At 40.5% G+C, this 24,676-nt stretch overlaps 1 protein-coding gene across 2 annotated transcripts in view; it reads right to left on the bottom strand.

The window, feature by feature from the left end:
* Positions 1-24,676, bottom strand: part of tmeff2a (transmembrane protein with EGF-like and two follistatin-like domains 2a) — a 98,695-nt gene that overhangs the window by 58,495 nt on the left and 15,524 nt on the right. For both annotated transcript variants that reach the window (XM_060875782.1, XM_060875783.1), the window contains exons 2-3: positions 17,997-18,106; positions 6,119-6,248 (exon numbers count right to left, since the gene is read on the bottom strand). In XM_060875782.1, coding sequence (XP_060731765.1) covers positions 6,119-6,248; positions 17,997-18,106 — 240 coding nt within the window. The remainder of the gene's footprint in view (positions 1-6,118; positions 6,249-17,996; positions 18,107-24,676) is intronic.

The raw sequence follows: 24,676 nt of genomic DNA, 5'->3' as shown, positions 1-24,676 counted from the left end.
GATCCTGGCCTTCGCATTTGTCTCATAGCTACAGTACATATTAATGCAAAATCAATACCTCTGAATTGAATGAACAGTTAGCACTATTTTAACTCAGTTTTAAGGGTTGTTCTGTGTACCAGAAACCATCCCAGGACTCCATCTCTGTTCTCAGAATCACTTACGATAGAGAGCTAGGCATCAAACTCGACCGACCTCGATAAACATCTTGTATTTATGTGTGAGATGGGAAATTGTACGCATTCCCATCTTTCTTTCCATTCCCTCTGCTCTGATAATTTCCCTCTTTGCTATTCCGCAATCCATCATCACACCACTATTAAGGATAGGTGTGGTCTTCACTTGTTAAAGTCAGGACATGGCAAGGCAAGTTTAATTATATAGCTTACACACAAGACAGACAGCTGAAACTGTAAGCTATTTCACTGCGCTAAGAATTAAAGTCATTAAAATCAATTACAGATAAAAGAATGATGAAAGATATGATCAAAATAGTGATTGATGATATGCTAAAGGCATAGTGCAGTTAAGGATATTTAATAGAGAAGGTTAAAAGAAGCACTTTTGGGATTGACAAAAAACACTGCAATTAGCTATGATGTTGCAAAACAAAAGTCAAATAGGCGAACTGCAGCTCCTTTGTATTTCGTGATGTATTTCATGTTCCAATGAAGGGTGTAACTGCAATCTGCGCTTGTTTAAAGTCAGACAGGAAGTACAGCCTGCCAGCTTCTCAACAGCACTTTTCACAAGATGTGAGTATCGAGGCGGCTGTTAGAAGCGTGTGGTTAAAGTTCTACTGAAAAGTTAAAATTAGGGTTGTCATTTTACGCACGGCTTACAAGAAAAACATCTGGGGGAAAGTCACGAATGTAACAGTTAAGGAAAATATAAAAGAGCACAAGGAATATACGCATTTTGCAATATTTACTACTAGTAAAAATAACAATAAATTATACAACATGCACAGTAAATAACAAACATCTATCTCGCTAGCAGTTCAGCTTTAAAACAAGCTCGAAGGAATAAGCTATAAATGAGATGAGGCTGTTTTTAAGGCTGAACAATGGATCAATATTTTCAAGCTATATGAATTTAATCAAACACATTGTCGTTTTACAATTCTCAAATTTTTAATTCTGTTTCTCTTTATTACGTTGCTTTAAATTCAGATTCAATATAAAATGGTGTTTTTCAAATACACATGAATTTTGAAACATATACGAAGGAATCAAGAGTGAAAGTGAAATGTTTTCATTCTTTTGACAAATTATTTTTTTTTAATTCATGTCAAGAAAGAAGCGAAATAATCTGGAAAAGATAAAAAAAAAAGTTTAATTCTGAAATTAATTATATTTATATTTATATCTAATATGCTTATAACTTGTTTAACAAGTATCTAATAAGGAATTAGATCAGTCTATTTAGGAGCTTTTGAGAAAGCTTCTTTTTGGATATAGAAGAATTATCGACTTTTTAAATTTTTACTCTTATTTCTCCCATTACAGCTAGATTTTCCATCTTAGCTACTGGAACATGCTATTGGTTTTTGTGTAAATTACTGGAATCCAGTTAGTTTGGACGATATCACAAACATATGTAAGAATAGTTATTCAAGCTAGAGCAAATTCTTGGACTCAAAATAACACATAACAAATAAAATAAAAAACAGTGTTTGCAATAGAACGATTTCTCTCGGAAAAAAATACGTCGTCATGTTTTAATGAGCCTCCCAGCTCGCAAAAAACGGTGGTTAAAACCCGTCTCAGCTTTGTCTACAAATGGAATCAGTCTGTTGTAGTAGCTCTCAAATGTTGTTATTCATTAGCCATTTGTATGTTAGCTATTTTTATTATCATTTGATGTTGTGTATGTGGTTTCCTAAATGAGACGCATCCATACAGTACATTATTATGTCGCTTTGTAGAAGCCAACATTCTGTTTTCCTACTTAAGCTTAGACAAAAATTTATAAACAGTAACTCCTCCTAGGGCTTTCGAGCCACATGCACCAAATTCAGATATGTTGTAGACCCTGATCTGAAGTTTGTTGCTTTTACTTTTATAAGCGATCCGAGTACCGGTACTTCCGGTACCAGGTCTCAAATTGGCCTTTTTTCCCATAGACTCCCATTATAAACTTTGGAGGTTTATAACTTGGCAAGCTTTTGAACTATCTACACCAAACTTGGCCAGCTCCTTTAGGGTGAGACTCTGAACAAAGTTTTAAATTGGTGTACCGACTGGCCTTCCGGTTGTGCTGCAGCCCCGCCCCCAAAATATGCAAAATCAAAAAACTTTTTACAACATGGACATGTGACATATCAAAACACTCAGAACAATGAGGGGAACTTCCTCACGTGTAATTTGATGAAGTCACGTGACATCACGTGAAAATAAAAAATTAGCACAACATGGACTTGTGACATATCAAAACACTCAGCACAATGAGGAGAACTGCCTCACATGTATTCTGGTCACGTCACGTGATGTCACATGAAAAAAATAATTAGCACAACATGGACATGTGACATATTAAAACACTCAGCCCAATGTGGGGAACTTCCTCAAGAGTATTCGGATGACGTCACATGCTCGTCTCCACTTACCTCCAAATGTTTTGGCACCCTAGCGTTCTGTCTACTTGCTTCCAAAAGTAACACTGACCCTTATGTCCACTCGCCTCCAAAAAGCACCGGCCTTTGCAAATACTTGCATTGTCAAAGCTAACATCAAAGTTTGTCGTGATGAACTTTACAAATCTAGTTATTATTGAAATGACATGAAATAGTGTTGAGTCGGAACTTTCAGGAAAATCACTTCAGTCAGTAAAAAGTAAACTTTTCTACTGAAAGAAGAAATCATTTTGATAGAATGGATTATTTTCCCTCTGCAGTTCACGTTCTGTTTTTATTTATTTATTTATTTTTTGGATTTAATGAACCCCAGACTTCTTCGTTCTGTCATTATATTATCTACCTACCTTTCACAACATTATTCACGCCTTGCTTGTAAATGAGCTATTCAAACAATGAAGACATTATTAAAGCAAGACATTTAGCAGATTCATCAAGTCTTCTCTGTGTGCTGTTCGAGCTCTCAAACGGATGTTGGCCTCAAATCACTTTACTTTTATATTACACTGCCAATCACAAGTCAAGTAATTACATTCACTCTGGCAGTCCAACGATTTTTCCACACTCGAGCGCTCCTGAATGTGTGATTACCGGGGCATCTATCTGTCTTTAACCAGACTCACGTACACTGTAGATGGTAATTAATTACAAGAGTAAATACGGCAGTAGGAAGTGTCTATGGTTCTAAATCCGTTGTCATTTCATTTAGAAAGGACGTGTGTTTAATTATGTGATTATTAGGAGCGACAATATATTGTAAACACTCCAAGTAATTTAATTCTATATGACTTCAGAGATCCATACAGCAGGTATAAACAGTTTTATTGATATTTTTATTGGACAACTTTTACTGCTGTCCCATGGCCAGATGTGTGTGTGTGTGTGTGTGTGTGTGTTAATGCCAAGTTAAGTTAACAAAAAAATCAATCTTAACATTTACATCTGGTGTTTGTTGCTCATATCATGCAAGCTAAAGACTAGAGGTCAGTGGTAACTAAAGAAAAGCTAAGAAACTTTAACAAACAATAAAAGTTTCAGAGACGTGATACTGCAGGTGCCGATGTGAAATATGTGGTAAAGCAGTGAAGCCGAAGGGTCATTTAATTAGTATTTTCTGGAATTCTGAATGAGGAGCCTGTGCCAGGAGACAAATCCTCTAATGTAAAAAATGAAATGTTATGGGAAAATAATCAATGATGAGGTTGATTATTTTCCTAATACAGAAGTTATCCTATACTCTAATTTTTTGCTTTTGCTTTTTTGGAGACACAGAGTGTCATGTTCCAGAGAAACAGCACATAAACTTCTCTTTCCTGAAGACTTTCTTTATTACCAAGCACTGACACTCGACACTCTCTCCTTACAGAACATCCACAATATCAATAAATATATGTTGTTCTTTCTTAAATAAAATCACATTACATTAGTTTCAGTCCCTGTTAATGAGGTTTCTATTAAAACTCTAATGTATTAGAATTGGCAGTTAATATAACAGAGCTGCAGAAGCTTAATTCACGCATTCATTTCATTATCACTTTGGTTTCAATAAAATATTTACTTAATTAGTTTATGTACTTAAGAAGGAATAAAAAAAAGTAATGCAAATAAAATGACTAATTTGATGAACTGTTAATTTAACATACCTCCACTGTCTGAACGTTTATGGTTAAATCACAATAAATCAGTAAATAACAGTGCGTTACTCTGATAGTTTACTAATGCATGTCACTTAATGAAACCTTAATGAACGGCATTGTTAGAAAACATACATCATAGTTCCTATCTATCTATCTATCTATCTATCTATCTATCTGTCTGTCTGTCTGTCTGTCTGTCTGTCTATATATCTATCCATACATACATACATACATACATACATACATACATACATACATACCACAGGGTCAGTGCGCAGAGTGTTGATCAGGGTCATGGACAGAGTGCGGGGTCAGAACGCAGGGTCAGAGCACAGGGTAAGGGCACAATGTCAGGGTCAAAGCACAGGTTAAGGGTCAGCACACAGGGTCAGGGTCAGAGTGTAAGGACAGGGTGCAGGGTCAAGATCAAAAATCAGGGTCAGGGTCTGAGCACAAGGTCAATATCAGGCAGTAGGGTCAGGGTCAGGGCACAGGGTCAGGGTCAGATTGCAGGATCAGAGTCAGAGTGCAGCATAAGAGCATTGGGTCAGAACCATTGGATCAGGATACCAGCACAGAATCGGTTCAGGGCACAGGGTCAGGGTCAAAGCGCAGAGCCAGGGTAACAGTCAGGGTCAGGGAGCATTATCAGAGAGGTTTAGGGTCTGAGAACAGGCTTATAGTCATATTTCAAATTGTATGCAGTACTTTTGGCTTGGTACATTTACAGCATTTGGCAGATGGCCATATCCAGAGCTACTTACATCTCTTTTTTTTTTTTTTATATAAAGCTGAGCAATTGAGGGTTAAGGGCCTTGCTCAGGGGCCCAACAGTGGCAGCTTGGTGGACCTGGGATCGAACTCACAACCTTACGATTGGTAGCCTAACACCTTAACCACTAGGCTACCACATGCCACATGTTGGTACAGGAAACTGTACAGGATATTACACTAAACTCTCTGCCAGGTTGCTCAGCTGCTGCAGAGCTGTGTGATTAAACAGTTTCATAATCTCAGAGATTCAGGTAAAACTTTGGGATCTTTTGCCCGTAAAGCTTGGCAGTGGCTGACAACACTGACTGTTTTCCAAAAAAAATACAGAAAAGATGAAGGATGGTACTGTATGTGCTTCAAAAACACCAGCTGAAATCCTGCACTCATCTCATTAACGTGTATTTAAGGAGCATGTGTTAGACCAGCAGGCCAAGTTCATTAGCTTGTTTGGCTTGAATAAAATACCCTTCAGTTCCATACGTTGCTCTTCAGCATTATGGATGGAGCTGTTCAATTAATCCCTAGTTCAGTTCACTCTCAGCCAAGGTTAAGCCTTTGTTACCAGCTGCGTTCAAAACAGTTCCAAGATGAATTTTGTAAAATCCACAGCATTTCAAAATAAATAATAAATGCAAGCAATGAAATCAATCAAATCCTCCATCACTGTCAATGTGGGTCAGTACTGAAGTACGTCACTGTACGATAACAACATTAAAGGATTTTACGTAAAAATAAAGCGCAGCAAACAGAAACGAACCAAAAATGGTAGTCAGCAGTCTCAGGTAGAGTTTGTGCAGGAAACCTTTTAAGTCTGTAATAATCACTTTCTTTACTAACATACAGACATTCTCTGAAACATAAGGTTTGGAAATATAAAATCTTTTTCTTTTATTGTATAATTACATTTTTAGGCTTTCACACAGTGCTGAATTTTCACTTTTGCAGATTTGATACATTACAAAGCAAAAATATCGCGTGTTACTCATCATTTCACACTTACAACAGTGATCATTGACAATAAGAATGAAAGTGAATTACAGTTACGCACACACACACACACACACACACTTACCTATAGGACAGGGTCCCTCAGACACCACCAGGATCTCGCTCTGCTGCTTGCAGGCGTCCCTCCGGAGCAAACACTCGTTGTTGTAGAACTTGTTGTTGGAGCCGCACACCGGGGCGTAGTCGTTGTTGCACTGATGGACAGAAGAAAAAGGAAGAACGTAAGTAAGCTATACTTTAACAGCCTATTGATTCCATTTAATTATGAACGCCACACTGTTTCTTTCCTTATCTTTAGGTTTCTGTCAGAGGAAGAGGATTCAGTTTCGGTCAGTCTGTCGTAAATGTCCCTGCTCACTCCCGTGTTTTGTCTGTATTATTTACACCACCATGTTTGTTTTGTTTTGGCTCAGGTTCTGTCTCCTCTCACATCTTGTCAGAAGTTTACAGTAAGCTCTTAAATTCTCTGTCTATTTAAACCTGTGTGGATCTTTTGTTTGTAGATCTTTTGTTCTTTTGTGGATCTATCCATCCATCCATCATCCATTCATCCATCAACCATCTATCTATCTATCTATCTATCTATCTATCTATCTATCTATCTATCTATCTATCTATCTATCTATCTATCTATCTATCAGCCTTGTTTAGCTAACATTAGATATCTACCAGTTAGAAGACAAGTTTACTTTTATTGCTATACTCTACACACCTCACACACACCACATAATGAAGCGTAGTGCTGATCACAACACACCTGATGCCCTAAGCAGGTGTCACCCTTTCACCCCCAAACACTGCACTATGAGTTTATTAGTGCGTCTTTCTATGTCTGATAAGTTTGTGAGTGTGAATCATGAAAGTAATCCAACTGCATACGACAAATGATAAGAGTCTGCTATGATGCACATTCATTCATCTTCTACCGCTTATCCGAACTACCTCGGGTCACGGGGAGCCTGTGCCTATCTCAGGCGTCATCGGGCATCAAGGCAGGATACACCCTGGACGGAGTGCCAACCCATCGCAGGGCACACACACACTCTCATTCACTCACGCACTCACACACTACGGACAATTTTCCAGAGATGCCAATCAACCTACCATGCATGTCTTTGGACCGGGGGAGGAAACCCCCGAGGCACAGGGAGAACATGCAAACTCCACACACACAAGGCAGAGGCGGGAATCGAACCCCCAACCCTGGAAGTGTGGGGCAAACGTGCTAACCACTAAGCCATTGTGATAAACATTCAATTAATATTTTTTCTTATAAAGAAAGTTTGATGTAGTTTATTATACTGTGTTAATTAATACATCAACCAACAAATATGTACTTAAATTGGTTATTATTTACACATAAATTCATTAGATTAGTAATTAGTACATGCCTTAACTCATCATATTTAATTAAATATTAATTTAGGTAATAGTGCTGGATTATTCATGTACTGTTAGTGTAAAGTGTTACCAATAAATTGGTGTAATGTGGACTGAAAAAACTTACGATGTATTTTTAAGTCATGTGACCTATACAACTTTCAGCTAACACAATGGCGGACAGAGGATGTCGTTATGAAGCCTGCTCTCTAGTTTGATGGCGCTGGTAAATAACCGAATATAATTTTGAAACCTTTAGATTGCATCTGTTGAAAAACGGAAAATGCCGCAGGTGCTTTTTAATTTTTCAGTCGACAAAGCACTTTTTGGAAAACGTCTAAAAACGCCGGAGATTGTTTCTAACCAAAAACACAGATTTCGTATCTGTCTGCATTAATTATGGACGTAGCCATGGTGTGTTAAAATGAGGAAAACGTATATTTTATTTCTCAGAGCACAGGCCAGGTCTCAGCTGAGCCAAAAAAAAAAAAAGGTTTAGAAAACTCGCACTAGGCCAACAGAAATTTATGTCTGACAAACGTTTATGTGGACACAAGGTTTGTGTTATCCAACATCCCTGAATCATGATGGAGTCTGAAGGGAGTGGAGTTTTTATTTTTAAAGCAAATGAACAAATAAATCTGTCCTACATATCTGTAGTTGAACTCAGCTGTGTTAGCATTTCTTTTTTTAAAAGAAACATATTTGGGTAAAGAGCTAGCACAAGAGAATATGGAGGTGTGTGTGTGTGTGTGTGTGTGTGTGTAGAATGTAAATGAAGGCAGTGAGGAAAGACCCAAATATATCCTGGCAGCTTTAAAGTTTCTCCCGTAATGAAAGAGAAACTACGACATCCTGAACACAGAGAACTGGTTCAGGACTAACATCAGATCCATGCCCTGTAATTAAAACATGGATTTAGTTTATGTGTAACGTCAAAGAGCGATGATTCTTGTAGAAACTTCCTGTACAATACTCCCTTTGTGTGTGTGTGTGTTTTTTTTTATTAATAGAACACATCACGCGTCATTTCGGCTGTTCGCTCGCTGTTCCTCACATAAAGTGGGTGGCCTTCAGGAAACTGGAGCAGATCCACACCTCGGGCAGGTATTCTGGGAGAATATGATAATGCCACACACGGGTACACCTGGCTTCAGTGAGCGAGAGATCTGTCTCTGTCCGACGCTATGCACAAGGTGAGTGGGAGAGGTGAGCGTGATGTAGGGCAGCGCTGGCCTGACTGCTCGCCGGCTGGACGAGCCGCTGTACTGGCCTTCATCCAGACGCCAAAGGAAGAAAGGAAAATCCGTGCCCATTGATTCCGGAGCCCACTCCGTACCTGCTGTTTATCAACTGGGAGGCGGTATAATGTAGAGCGAGAGAAGTCCGAGCCAAGGCTGGCAGTTGCACAAGGGATCCGGTTGAATGGAGGATCGAGAGGTTGGGAAAAACAGAACAAAGCGAAATAAGGACGGATATGTGTGTGGATAGAAGGACGATCAAAAAATAGCAGTAGAAGCAGAAGGATCTCGTGGAGAATCTCATTATTATCAAAAATCTTTTAACGCATACATTTTGAAGCAGCTCGTTTCCATTAATCTAAATTACAGGACATTCTTAGTGTTATCTCCTGAGGGAAAACAAAAAAAATGAGCGAGAGCGAGGAATAAAAAGTAATAGATATACCTAGTCAGTGAAAAAAAAAAAGGTGAGAAAGAGATGAAGCAGAAAGGTAGAGTAGAATTAACAATGCACCGAGGTGTTCGGCGAGAAGAAAGCCGCGGTGATATTACAGGAAATGGTACAGAAAGAGAGGAGAGAAGAAGTTAGGAACGATGCGATGAGGGAAGTGTGCGAGAGAGAGAGAGAGAGAGAGAGAGAGAGAGAGAGAGAGAGAGAGAGAGAGAGAGAGAGAGAAAGCGAGAGAGAGAGAAAGAGAGAGAAAGAGAGAGAGAGAGAGAGAGAGAGAGAGAGAGAGAACGTGAGAGAAAGAGAGAGCGAGAGAGAGAGAAAGAGAGAGAGAGAGAGAGAGAGAGAGAGAGAAAGCGAGAGAGAGAGAGAGAGCGTGAGAGAGAGAAAGCGAGAGAGAGAGAAAGAGAGAGAAAGAGAGAGAGAGAGAGAGAGAGAGAGAGAGAGAGAGAGAGAGAGAGAGAGAGAGAGAGACAGAGAGAGATAGAGAGAGAGAGAGAGAGAGAGAGAGAGAGAGAGAGAGAGAGAGAAAGCGAGAGAGAGAAAGAGAGAGAAAGAGAGAGAGAGAGAGAGAGAGAGAGAGAGAGAGAGAGAACGTGAGAGAAAGAGAGCGAGAGAGAGAGAGAGAGAGAGAGAGAGAGAGAGAGAGAGAGAGAGAGAGAGAGAGAGAGAAAGCGAGAGAGAGAGAGAGAGCGCGAGAGAGAGAAAGCGAGAGAGAGAGAGAGAGAGAGAGAGAGAGAGAGAGAGAGAGAGAGAGAGAGAGAGAGAGAGAATGAAAACTGTACAGACAGAAAGAGAAGAGGAATAGAGGAAAGCAAAGATTGAGATGCTGCTATTGTGTTGGCTTTCAATCCCATGCGTTTTCAATCAGGCTTCATTTTAAACCCGACATGATGCAACAGTGTGAAAGATGCCCTGTACCCTGGAGTGTGTACAAAAGGGACTGTTCTTTGTTGAACCCGTGCAATTTAGCCTTTTTTCCCAACCCCAATCTCCAACACCACCCCCACCCCAGAAAAAAAAGCCTGAAGGTTTTAAATGTCACCATTGTTGACAATGCATAGCTGTGAACTGTTCTCTCTCTTTCTCTCTCCCTCTCTCTCTCTCTCTCTCTATCACAGCTGAGCATGACTGCTCTCTCTCTCTCTCTCTCTCTCCAAAGCTATAGAAAGATAAAAGGACTATCTAAGATCTGTTTCCAGGTGAATACATCTACAGTGTCTCACTTATAAAGCCAAAAGATGGTGAAAGGAGATGGTACAGTCTGGCTGACTCAGAGAGATGTATGTATGGAATGGAGAGAGAGAAACCTAGAGATACACTTTAGTTACGACCTACTGAGTGTCAGAGCGACGGCGAGAGCAATAAGACGTGCAGACAAGATACAGAAAGGATCTGATTACAGGGAGGACAGAAGTCTTAAATATAAAACACATGGAACCTTTAACTCAGAGCTCAGACAGAGAGAGAAAGAGAGAGAGAGGAAAACAGAGCGGAGGAGCAAGCAGATAGAGGGATGAGGAGCAAGAGAGAGAGCGAAAGAGAGAGAGCGAGAGAGAGAAAGAACAGATAACACTAAGTGAGTTAAATTTGGTACAGTAGATGGTCTCCGATGGTTAAAGGAACACATCCAATCAGAGCACTAGATCTGTTTAAGATTCAATCCAGTAGTGAAAGTCATGTCTTGTGACTAATGCAGTGACATTTTTTTCATGTTCATTGGGAAACGTGAGTCTTTTTGTGCACATCCTTATCATCATCCTGCACCTGTGTTTCCGTGCGCAGTTTCAGTTGCATCCTGCAGGGGCTGCTGTGACTCTTGCTTGCAACAGGCTGCCTTTCTCCGGCTCACGTTTCCTCCTTCACATGCACTCTGTATGTGAATCCGGCCTGATGCACGAGTGGGCCGTGTATCCGAGCTTTTACCACTTCGCTGATCGTCTATCGACTGACATGCATTAGAGCTCACACTTGATTAGAAAAAAAGCATTTTCACAAAAACTGTGATTTAAGTGTAATCTCAGAGATTAGAAAGGGTAGATGGATAAAGGGGGAGGAGCCGGATGATGTAATGTAATGTAATGTAATGCGCAGGCGTGTTTTGGTTTGAGAAGCCCTTCAGGAGTGTGTGACTGCTTTCTCTTTTAGTCAATCCGTCAATTAATCTGTCCCTGCCTCCTGCTCGAGCATTAATCAATCCATCCATTAGGCCACCCGCTCATCCGCCCAGTGCCACAAAATAGTCCACTTGTCCAAAGACGTGAGCAGATCAGTGGATCCGTTCATGCTGAGTGAGTTGAGTCTGAATAATCTCTCTCTCTAGTGAAGAGACTTCAGCTTCACAAAACAGTGAGCAAAGTGTGTACTGAGACAAGCAATTAGAGTCTGACACAGGGGAAAGTGCGATGGAGTAAAAAAAAAAAAAAAAAAAACCCTAACACACTTGGAAAGTGTGTGTTAGCTGCTGTAAGGCATTAGTACCAGCAATTGTTTGCACAGATATCAGGTCAACTAGAGGTCTGTGAGCTGTGGAGACAGTCGCAGAGGTGCTAATATAAAAGACCTTTATTCTCCAACAGCTGTGTGAGAGCCACATGAGCAAGGTGAGAAGGACACGGAACATGTTAGAACAATAGTGTGTGTTTGTGTGTAAACAATTTGAAAGGAAACATATCCAAGCGAGTATGATTAGCAGTTATGAGTTGTTTAGAATGTGCACATGTAGAGCCTCGCCCATGTGTGAAACGCTCCTCCTATGCCGGTCAGGGAGCGAGTGTGAAATCCAATCGCGTTATATTTATAATGGCAAAACGTCTCGAGGGCTGTTGCCAGCGTCCCATATGGTCCCCCAGCCTGCAGCCCGCTAATGGAGCGCCTGAATGAAATGGAGAAACGAGGAATAAGAAAAAGCATCTTCCCCTCAGTATACGGCAGCTTGATAGGAAATGGGTATACCGAGTTAATTATGCATTGCGCAACATGATCCAATCCATTTGCATCATTAGACATTATGTACACCTTCCTTCACCCAAAATGCCTTTGTGAGAACTGACCCCTGGGTGCATTAAGATGGCTGAGGCAGCACAAGCTGAGAAACATGAGAGGCTGCGCTGATGTGGAAAGTGCTCTGTGAGTGAGAGACTGTGATTGAAAACAGCTAAAGTAAAGACGTAGAGCACAGACACCGACATGCGTGCACACGAAGTTTAACCCGATGTGTGCAGGAGATGCAGCCGGCTGCACACAAGCCACCTGCCTTTTTCCTGCCGGCGTCCTTAAGTTTGTACCTGTGCTATCTGGTGCGTATCAGTTAACAGCATGTGATTCTTATCAGGAGGATAAATCTGCCAAAGAGGCTGTGCCTTCAGGAGAGCAAGGGCAGGCTAGGACATCTTTAGAGTGCTCTTTAAATTCCTAAACTTTGCCATTTACTGTCTATGGTGCACCACTTGTGGATTTCTTCCACCCTTTTGTTGAAAATTTAAAGGTCAGATCTACCAATGTAGAGGTCATGGACAAAGGTGAGTGAAATCGTTGAGCGCTCTGATCTACCTGAGGCACCCGACAAAAGAAAGATGCCTAATCTAAAATTCCTTGTGGCTGTCAGCTAAACCTGATGGGCGTCTGGTACGCTGTTCCTGACATGTTAAAACCTCCAAGGGGTAGTAAAAAAACAAAATAAAGAAAAAAAAACAACAACAACAACAACAAAAAAAACAGACCTCCTGCTTGATAATTAGCTCAGCACCAAAGGGACAGCCTGACTTTGGACAAGAGCACGGACAGAAAGGCCTTTCACAAGGACGCAAGAATAATTCTTCATGTTCTTTCATGCATGATTTGTTCTGTCTTTTCATTCCCAAATGCTCTTTGCCTCATCAGTCACCTCTCAGAACCTGTCCCTCGAGGTCAGACGGCAGACGGCAGACGGCTTTGACCGATTCTAAAACTGGAATTAAGGTGAGCCTTCTGGAGTGATAAATTCATCTTCAACCTTATCTGGGAAAGCAAGAGAACCACTCTATGTCTGGACATTAGAATTCAAGCCCAGCCTTCTCACAGATGTGCATTATCTATGACAGCTCTGAGAGTGAGGTGGGGTGAAAGAAGGTCACACCAAGGGGAGAGAAAAAGAGAAAAGATCAACTATGATCTGCCTAAGATGTGCGCAAATAATGGAAATCTGACGTGTGTCTCTCCACATGAAATTTCTTTCCTTTCCTCAGATCCAGACATGCCTGCTGATGTCCGGCTGAGTGACAGTCCGGTGTTCTGAGGATGCCCTTACTAGAGTGGTGTGTGCTGCCTGTTTCTGACAGGAGCGGAAGGGTGGAGATTGGCGGAGCGATGGGAGAACCCTGGCTTCTGCCTTTCTCTTTAACTGCTTGGCAGTCTGCACTTGATTAGAGTGAATCTCTGCTCAGCGTGGAGCTCCTGGGCCCTGTCAGGAGAGATGGCTCTTCAGTAATGGTGTCTGACAGGCTGAGGAGAGCCGCGCGGGGGTGACACATATGCTACTATCCGGGGGAAAGGCTCTCACTGGAGTTAGTGCTACAGCAACCCCTCGGCGCACTTGTTCTCATTTCCAAGGCAAATAGCTTTCCAGAGTTTCCTGCCTGTAAGCCGAACGGACCCGGGTTAAGTCCGAGAGAAAAATATATGAAAAATACGATCCTTTAACACATCCAAGATATGGATGAATAACAGGTGCACTAGATTCTCATTCAGCTCACGCAAAATCTAGTTCACTTTCTAATCTGTGAGAAGTGCCTCCCTGATTTTAATTGCTGCATTTGTAATGCATCGGTGGAAGTTAACCTTTCATGGACTATGCAGTGATATCCTGCAGGGACCTCTCGGCACAATTGTGGCCGTTCATCTTAAGCTACAGCTATTAGGAGGGGCGTTGAGGGGTGAAAAATATATCGGCAGAAAAGTGGTAGAAAAAAAAAAAAACAAGGCAGCTATAAAACATGCTGAGAAAGGGAAAGTAGTAGGTTGAGAAAGACATGCGGATATGCTGTAGCTGAGGGAGGTAAAGCCCAGACGTCTCAAAAGTGTCGGGATCTTGAAAAGACACAGCAGCTCTTTTCTGTTCTTAGCAGATATCAGTGCAAAAAAGTTATGACACAAATAGGAGCTGCTTATACTGTAGGGCTGCTGCTTTCAAGCCAGTAATGGTACAGTCCCCAGGCACCCATTCAGCTGCGATGGCACCAGGGAATAGAGCTCTGGCTTTAAACCTGTGGGTTTGCACAGTAAGGCCATAATGCTCATAGATAAAGGAATCAGAAGTACATGCAAATATATGAAAAAAGGGCTTCATGATGACACACGTGATCATGGCATAGTTCTGTAGAGAAGCTTGTTAAGATGGCTAGCTTTGCTTTTGGGTTAGAGCTCCCGTGGTTATTGTTAATGAAACCACATCCGTCGTAAACAGGAAGGCCTGCAGTATGTCACCTGGCACGATGGCAGTAGGAATAGTAGTATATCAAGCAGACAAGCAGAGAGGAAAAAAAAAGAGTATGAATGGCAGCCAAGCAAAGAGAGTGGGCGAGAGAGTGCAAAAATTGATCAGTCATGCTAGACAGAGGGCAAAGACCACGCAACACAAAGAGAAGTGACGGACGTGCAGTCAAGGCTTAGATAGAGGTACAAAGAGGCCGAACCGAGTCCAAACGATGCACTGCAGACACAGTGCAACCGTGAAGCAAGAGCAAAACGAGAGCAAGACAGGCGAATGATGGAGCATGTTAAAAGTCGAGACAAGAATCACAACAAAGGGAGTCATCACGATCGTACAAGCACCAACCCAGCAGGCATTAACTAGGTGTGACAAAATGCCTCATCATTTCATCTCACAAACCAGAACAGAAATGGTGAAAAAGTGAAGCTGGATGCAGCAACATTTCCAAATCAATTAAAGCTCTGTTTCTCTAATATCGGAAACTTGTAAAGGCACAGACTTGCCATGATGCAACACAACTTGATCAATACACTAACAGCTGCAGCACAATCCCACTTCCCCGCCAGACTCATCTTCCCTTTTATCTTCCCATATCCAATTATGGGCCAGCGTTCAGGCTAAGATCATACAGTATATTTCTGTATAGAATTATGGTTCTTAATATGCATGAGTGTGAATACATGTGAATATACAGTACAGTCACTTGCTCATGCTCCAATTAAAATATTCAGCCTACGCTCTAAAAGCAAATCTGTGTCATATTGCTTGATTAATAATGGTGAAAGGGTGTTTTGCTTCCAGGTTGTGACGGCTGTGCTAATTTGTACCTGTATCATAAAACTGAGGGTTATTAATACTGCAGGATTGAGGACAAGGTAACAAAGAAATCACACAATCTTAATGAATAATCAGAGACCTTTACTGGACTTTATCTCTCTCTCTCTCTCTCTCTCTCTCTCTCTCTCTCTCTGCTCAGTCTCCTCACCTGCTCATTTATGCAGTTAACTAATCAGCCACGTGACACATGACAGCAGCACAATGCATAACATCATGCAGATACATGTCAGTCTCCAAGACAATGACCAGACTAGATTGCGGTGACACGAAGTCTATAGCAATTGAAATAAATAGCAGAAATGCATCTCAGAATGTACCTTGAGCTACAACATAAGAAAATAGAATCTGAGATGATCATGGACACAGACTCAAACCAAAATGGACAACTAAAGACAAGAAAAAGACCTGATTTATTTATGCACTGCGCTATTGCCAAACATCATAAACAAGCAGGTGTACAGGTGTTGCTAATAAAGTGGCTGATAAGTGTTTATTACAGTATACATTGACATAAGGGGGATTTATAAAGATTTATAATCACACGCTCCGGTGTCAGATGAGAATGGGTTCCCGTTTGAGTCTGGATCTTCTCAAGGTTTCTTCGTCATTGGGTTTCAGGAAGATGTGGACTTTATATGAACTTAGGTGAGTAACGTGATTCCTGAGGTTACTACCTGTTTTTATAATTTATTATTTAATGTAATAATAATTATTAGCAATAATAGTATTAAAAACAATAATCATACTACTAATAAAATAATAATAATAATTATAATAATCTAATATTTTATAATTATTATTATTATTTTTTTGGGGGGGGGAATGGAAAATATTATTATTGTTCTTATTAATTATTGTTTGTAGTGGTATTATATTATATTATATTATATTATATTATATTATATTATATTATATTATATTATATTATATTATACATACACATATAGTATGTCTCCTAAAGTGTCATGTAACTTGTGATGAACTCGTCTCCAGACATCTGGCATTATGTGTGTAATTGCAAATCAATCAATCAATCTATCTATCTCTCTATCTATCTATCTATCTATCTATCTATCTATCTATCTATCTATCTATCTATCTATCTATCTATCTATTTTAAACTTTACCTAGTTGTTCCTCTGGGAAATTGTGCACCACATACAGTACCCACAAACAGAGCATTGCACAATTCAAGGCAGAAAGGAGGCCATTACAGAGACACTAGCAGCCATAAAAGACTGAGCTGAAGCGAGCGTGACACTGGGTGTGATGTGGCAGGCGCCTGAAAGGCCTGGGTGTGAGGTGAATAAACTTCGCCAAGCAGGCATGAGGAGCTGAATGACCTCTATTCATCCCCTGAGATCAAACCCACTTCCCCTCTTCCCAGCAAACCGAAGCTTTCACTACCTCCCCTGTTTTCGCTAACCCTCTTCCCTTCAGGCTCCGACTCTGACACAGCCCTTAAGAGGATCCTCCTTTGATGAATTACTCCACTTAATGGAATAAAGACATGGGCTATGATTCGGTTTAAGCTCTCTGACGTCAAGCCTTTCTCAGCTTCGGTACGTGAACTCGGCAGCCCGGGGTAACTGCAAGAGACTGCGTTCAGCCCTTCAGGAGGTAACAAGCTCCAAAATCGAAACAATGTGACCCACTGTTGCCTAAAAACACGACGGCCTGTGCCCTGGGGCCAGAGTCCTCTTTAGTCTGCCTTAAAAGAGAAATATAGAAAGAGAAAGAAAGAGAGAGCCTGGAATGGCAACATTATTTATCCCTACCAAGGAAACTAATGATGCCTTGTGAGCTGGGATAAAAATAACTAGAGTCATTTGGTGTCGGTCTGCTCAGTGCTTTGGACGCGCTGTAATCCATTTTCATTTAGACTAAACTCGAATAGATTAGTAAGGACGTCTCTCGTACTCTTCCCCCTTTTTCTTGTTCCTCTTACATTCCACAGTCGAACGAAAGCCGGCTAAACTGGATAAGAGCACTTCGTACAGTAGCTCCCTTCCTTCGGACAGAACAGCGGCCTGTCAAAGTCGGGTTAAAACACATGTGAATTTATAACGAGCAATCAGGGTGCCATCGAATGCTGTAGTTATTAAATTTGCCAACATTTGCTCTGAAAAAGAAGCAAAACAATTTGCCAGAAGTAAAACTGAAGCTCGTGAAAGAACAAACCGATCCACGTCACACATGGATGAAGGATGACAACATCCAAAAGCACCGTAATTGACCTAAATATCACTCATAGTCATTTGACTGCACTGATCTGATTTAACTGGGTGTCTGCCGGAGGAGGACGTCCTGCTTCTTCTGTTTTAACGGCTTTATAAGAGTTTTCAGTCAGCAAGAAATAAATACTTTCAGGTGAGACTGGTTTATTTAGAATGCTGTAAACAGCCGGTGTTTGAGGCTGATCCTGGGCCACAAAATAATAACTTTTCTGATTGCTTGCAGATGGCTTGGTCTGTTCAGTTTACTGTGAGCCAGGTCAAAAAAACAAAATACCCACACACACACACACACACACACGCAGAAAAACAGCAACAGAGAAAACTCTCACCTTGAAGTCACAGATGCAGGTTATAATATCCCCGATTCTGAGACACTCGCCATCAAACTTGCAAGTGTTTGTGTCACACAAGAAGAGATCTGTATCCCGGTCATCATCACCTGCAGAGAACACACACACACAAACGCACACACTTAGATATCTACCTCAATAACATTATGTGGATCATGAATAATTAACGTCTATTTAAATATTGTCTGTCTGATAGACAGAAAAACAATCTATATCATGGTATAGTTAAAATCACTGAAGCGCAACTTGCAACCGACTGCGACTGCGACCGCTGAAGAGTTAAAAAAAAAACACAACAAAAAAACAAGCAGACCTTCACGTTCTTATAGCCCTGTTGAATATGTTACATGTAAGAACTAAAAGGAACTAGAAAGAAGTTTAAAGTTAGTGTGATAAGGTAGCACAACGCTCCACCGTTATGTATACACAGCTTCATCAGCCTGTTTTGTGCTCATAAATAAAAATAAACACTGTATCACACTGTTTGTGATGGGCTCTAACACCTCCTCCATACACACTCACACAATCTGCTCCGGGGGAAGACCGGCGTGCGAACACGGCATAACGGCAAGCCCAGCGCGCAGTTCCTGCATTTTTTATTTTTTTGGTAAGTGTTCTCATCGCACTGTTATTAATAATATATTTATATTACACACAGTATCCACTTGTTCTTTTTGTAGACTTGTAGGCGTCCATTTGTTCAAATAACTGATTATTATTGTGATTATTATTATTGAGCTAATGCTTCTGGACCGGCCACATATTCATTAGTGTTTCAGCATCAATACACGACTGAAACGATCTCTCTGTAACACCTCGGAGATTCCACACGACCATGAGACGACTCGGAGCTGAGACGGATTCAATTTTGAATTCAATTCAATTTACTTGTACAGCTCTTTTAACAATTCACATTTTCTCAAAGCAGCTTTACAGAAGTATAGAAACAGAATGCATTTTTTTTAAGTTTAAAATTAGGTTACTATTTATCTCTAACATCTAATCATCAGGGGGCACGGTGGCTTAGTAGTTAGCACGTTCGCCTCACACCTCCAGGGTTGGGGGTTCGATTCCCGCCTCCGCCTTGTGTGTGTGTGGAGTTTGCATGTTCTCCCCGTGCCTCAGGGGTTTCCTCCGGGTACTCCGGTTTCCTCCCCCGGTTCAAAGACATGCATGGTAGGTTGATTGGCATCTCTGGAAAATTGTCCGTAGTGTGTGATTGCGTGCGTGAATGGGTGTGTGTGTGTGCCCTGCGATGGGTTGGCACTCCGTCCAGGGTGTATCCTGCCTTGATGCGCGATGACGCCTGAGATAGGCACAGGCTCCCCGTGACCCGGGGGAGTTCGGATAAGCGGTAGAAAATGAATGAATGAATCTAATCATCAACACCTACAGTAATGATCAAGCCTGAGATGATGGTGATGAGGAAAAACTCCCTGAGATGATATGAGGAACAAACCTTGAGAGGAACCAGATTTATCCTCATTTGGTTGACACAGGACAGGAAATAATGTAAATGTCAATAATGTCCTTTCTACAGCGGTTTATAATTGTGCAACCGAGAGCTCCTGAGGAACTCCTGAGATTAGACAAGGAGTGAGATAGAAATATGGAGAAATTCTATTTCTATTTATGTCTTTCCTTCTGGAGCATCCTGGTCCTGAAGTCCTGCATTTTATAGTGTTATTACTGCTCTGATCAGGTTGTACTGATTGCATGTTAGTTCTAAAATATACACAATGAGGACGGTGGGTTTGGGGTTCAGGGTTAGTAGCATGTGCATTTGATTTACTTGAACTCAATTATTTCCTCACAATTTTTTCCACTATGCTAGAAATGAATGCGGTATTCAGTAGAGCTTGCAATTTTTTTAAATGACCAAAAACTTTCGGCAGATTTGGGCCCAGATGCGCCGTGCGACATCGTCACGACAAAGCCAAATTCTTTCACTCGTGTGTGTGGAACATGGGAACAGCTACAGAATTACATACACACAACATATTTAATATGTAAATGGAAAATGGACTTGAATTGAATTTTGTCTTCACTGTGAAGAGTTCAAAATCCCGTGCTTGATTTAATTTCACCAATTCAAGTAGTTTTCCTCAAAACAAGCTCAAAAAATGTCGAAAAATAAACAATCACACACAAAATCTTTACAAAATCCTGGAGGGACTGAAATATGATACAACGATATGCAAAATATTGAACTGTCCAAAATTAACCAATGTTCCAATGCTGATTTCAAGGACAAACTACGTCACAAAGCAGCTTTACGCGAATCTAAAAATTCAGGATAGAAATTATGAACGTAAATTTATCCTGAGCTGAAGATGAGGAAATACCTCCTGAGACGATATGAGGAAACATCCTTGAGAGGATCCAGACTAAGAAGGGATCCCATAGTGTGTGATTATAAACCATTACTTTCATTAACTGTGTACTAAATAATCAGAAAGTGCAACAGTTGAACCAGGAGATTTATTCTACTGATTAAAAAATGAAGTCTGTTTTGTTGGAATATGATAGAATGCAAAACAAGTGTTTTGTAGTCCAAGGTACAATCTCCATGGTCTCCTAATATTGTGTATCTCTATGTGGTCCGTCCTCAGCAGCAAGCTCTTTAGAATCTGCTTACTTGCCATGACTACGCTTTGTTGTAAGAAAATTCCCTGTACAAAGCGAGACAAGCCTCTCGCCGGGGCGTTTTAGTGGCACGTGGGTACGCTGTGATCCACTTCTTGGAGTGCTGGCCTCAATTCCCTCTTCATCTCAGCACATATGCTGAGTGTCTGTCTGTGTGTGAGATTCACATTTTGCTGACAGAATCACAATGGTTTGGAGACTCTGCAGCGTTTCTGAGCGTGACGTGAGCTGTCCATGAATCAGTTCTGTTTTATGGCCTTAAACCCGAGTCGAACCGAAACAGGACGGTGAGGAGGCAGCCTGTAAAATAATCCTCAGAGAAACACAGCAGCGTGAGCCGCACGGCGCAGGATGCCGACGGACTTTGTAATCTTTTCTGATTACAAGGAGAAAAAAATACGATTTGTATTCTTTAATGTGTGACATTTATGTGTGACATTGCACTGCGTCTAATGCTTCATGATGGGCCTCGTATTACTCTCATATATTCAAATTCAAACTTATATATATCATCGTAATGGGTTCGTGCTGCGACAAGGAATTGTTTTCCCTCCTTGGGATATTTGATGTCGAAGCACATTAGCTTACAGCAAGGAATTTATATATATATATATATATATATATATATATATATATATATATATATATATATATATATATATATATATAAAATTTATTTATTTATTTTTTTTCTCGCCATTCCCCAGGCTTGTCTCACATTGTCGATTTTGCAAAGCTGATAATACTTAAGACTCCAGCTTCGAGGGCCGGCCCTGATGTGGCCTTACGTAACAGGCACGCCTCATTTACATGCCAATTAAAGCAATTATCCACAGACCTCGGAAACCGCTTGGGGGAAAACAAGCCAAGCCGAGCCGAGCCTCAGAGAGCCAGGAAGGGCAGAGGTGTAGTCGGGCTGCAGAAATGAGGCATGGCGTGGTGTAATCTGGGTCCTAATTTAAGCATCTGCCTCTTGATTACATTTTGAATTGATTAAATACGATCATAAATCTGCACAACCAGATCGGATAACTTTTTTGTTGCTTTGCTTTAGTATCGATTATTTGGTGAAAATGTAATATTAATTCATCTGGAGTAAATTTACATCAAAGCAACACTGCACGCTTTACTCATTAGATTTTGCCTTGACGCGACTCTACATGACCTAATTACTAAAAAAAATGCTTCACAATTAATCAGATGCTTCTTATTATGAATATATACGGCTAAAAAAGCAGAATTTTTTTATCATCTGTTTAGTAGGAACAGAAATCCATCGCAGTTTAGTTCTGCTGCGTTCGTGGTCCTAATGATGCCATTTCCCACCTCAACCCCCGTTCGATGTCCGCGAAAGCACGTCTTTCATGCTCATTAAAAAAATTTCAAAAAGCTCATAAACAGCTACTTTATGTGCACTTTTACACTTCCAGCCCTGATTGGCTGGTGGAAACATCAACAAATTATGTGTGTAGTTATTCACAGAGCCTTGTGTGATACGTGTATCATGATGTTTAGATGATGATGATGATGATGATGATGATGATGTGTGCTGTTTCATTCTTGCTCCACACTTAATGTAACAAACATCCCGGTTTTTATTTTATCACATCATGCTGTGATATGATAACGGTCAGCCTCGGCAACCTCATCTTAGACCTTCTTGTAGTTTATTTAGCTATTCCCTCAGGCCATGTTGTATTTTAGTCCTTCTACTGTACATGCCCTCAAATCACAAGTCCTCAAGGAACCTAATACAGTGTGATGATTACAGACAGATACTAAACGCATGTCTTAGGATACCCTTCCATGCCATATGCCTTGGGATTCCTCCGAGTTGCCAGAGAGCTAGAAGACCTTTATCTATCTATCTATATATCCACAATCAGAAGAACTGCAACCACGGGTCATCTTCCAGCACGACGAAGAACCGCCACATTGGACCTTGATCAGTCCGCGAGTCTCTGAATCAGACGTTCACAAAAATTAGTTCGGACGTGAAGGTGCCATTCTTTTGACATCACGCCTTGTCATTTCCTTTGTCACGGATGACGTGTCATGCCGCAGACGCTGATGATCCATTGATTGAAATCTCAGCTGGTATTAAAGCACCAATGTGGATTATGGTTTCCGGCATCATGCTTCATCACTTGATGAGTCATTTTTGCTAGTAACTAACTTCACCACAGAAGTGTTTTTTTTTTGTGTGTAAATTTTCTTGATTTGTATTAATTATATGTTTGTAGAATGTAAACATTTCGGAAATTTCAGTCACTGTTAGTAGATTATTATAGATCTCTCCAGCTGAATACAGGATGATTATAGTCTTTTTGAGTTTAGAAGATCTGGTAGCTCAAGCTGCCCCTGCTGGGCTCCTCAGCAAGGCCCTTAACCATCAAGTGCACAGCTGTATAAATGAGATAAATGTAAGTCGTTCTGGAAAAGGGCATCTGCTGTAAATGTAATAATTTACAATCGAGTCATGTCTCTCTTCACAACCACAAATCTCTCTTTATTCGCTTAACATTACTAAAAGTAACTTTACAGTTTTGAAAGTTTTTTTTCTGATGTGATGCAATACATTTTCAAGGCATTAAAGGTGGGGTCTCCGTTGTTTGAGAAATGCTTCAGAAAGCTGCGTTGGACCAGCAAACAAAACAAAAACAAAACTAATGTGTAGCCAATGAGCAGAAAGGGGCAGGGCTTGTCAATATGGGCGGAGAGAGTGTTCAGTGCGCATGTGTGACATTAGAAGAAAGCGGTTTTAACATTGACATGGAGGATAAAAACAAAGAAAGAAAGCGAAGAAAGACTTACGATAAGGTAAGAAGTAGGACGTGTTAATATAGGATCAGCTTTCCAGCACTGGAGAGAACTGAAGGAGCAGGAAGTTGGTCACATATTCACAGATTGGAGTTTCCTGAGTCAATAACTCCTGAGCTAAACACTGTTACTACACAAATAACACCTCTTTTCTATCGTAGTAATGTAGAGACGCAGCTACAACCGTGTTTTGTGTAGTAACAGCGTTTAGCTCAGGAGTTATTGACTCGGGAAACTCCAATCTGTGAATATGTGACCAACTTTACTTAAGACGCCGAGGCGCTTTTTTCCTTCTCGATAGGTGAGTAACGTTGGTTTTGCTTTGTTACACAGAACTAATATATGCCTTTGTCCTTTACATGATTATGCTTGTGTGTCATTTTTGCTTGTTTGTTTATCTGCAATCGTATTGTTCTTCCCTTCAGCTATGATAAAGACACATTTCTTTCCATTATTTGCCTGGGTTACGTTTGTATGTGTGGCGGAGCTATTAATACAGGGGTGGAGCCTATTTGGGTTAGGGGTGTGTTTGTTTTGGTGATTTCAAATGTCAACATTGGCTTTCAAACAACGGAGACCCCACCTTTAATGACACTTTTGTTAAGTCATCATTCAACTCTAGATTCAAGATCCCCAACTTAAACTCCAATCTTTTAGATATCTCAGTACACCAGGATGAGAATAGAATAAATTTTCTTACAGCAAATTTCTTCCTTTCTTTCTTTGTTTATTCTTTCTTTTAATAAATCTGATCTGCGATGTACGGTGAAATTGCCTTTTGAAGCGTTTCTCAGATTTTACTTCCTACTGTCTCTATCAGCGTTTAAGTTTGAGAGACAATGAAAAGAAATCACTGAAATATTAGTGAGAGAGTAAAACTTCAAGCTAACAAGCACATCTTTTAATTATGCAGATATAAAACGAGTGAATTACAGTATGTTCTCACGTCGCTATGGTAACTGAGACCGCCTCATTTATGGAGTTAAATTTTCCCCCATACCACAAAAAAACTCTTCACTCTAATCATCTTTATACTAAGAAGTTTTTAACAATTTAACATCGATAATATGATTATATACTACACTAATCTAATTTAATACTGCACATGAATTACAATTACAGCTTATTATTGTACAATTTACACTTTTTTAAAGTAATATACTTCAGCCACCTATTACATTAATTAGTATAGA

Source organism: Tachysurus vachellii, chromosome 8, assembly GCF_030014155.1.
Source record: "Tachysurus vachellii isolate PV-2020 chromosome 8, HZAU_Pvac_v1, whole genome shotgun sequence".
Taxonomy (NCBI): Eukaryota; Metazoa; Chordata; class Actinopteri; order Siluriformes; family Bagridae; genus Tachysurus; species Tachysurus vachellii.
The sequence above is the reverse complement of the archived record's forward strand: the minus strand, read 5'-3'. Positions and strand labels throughout refer to the sequence as shown.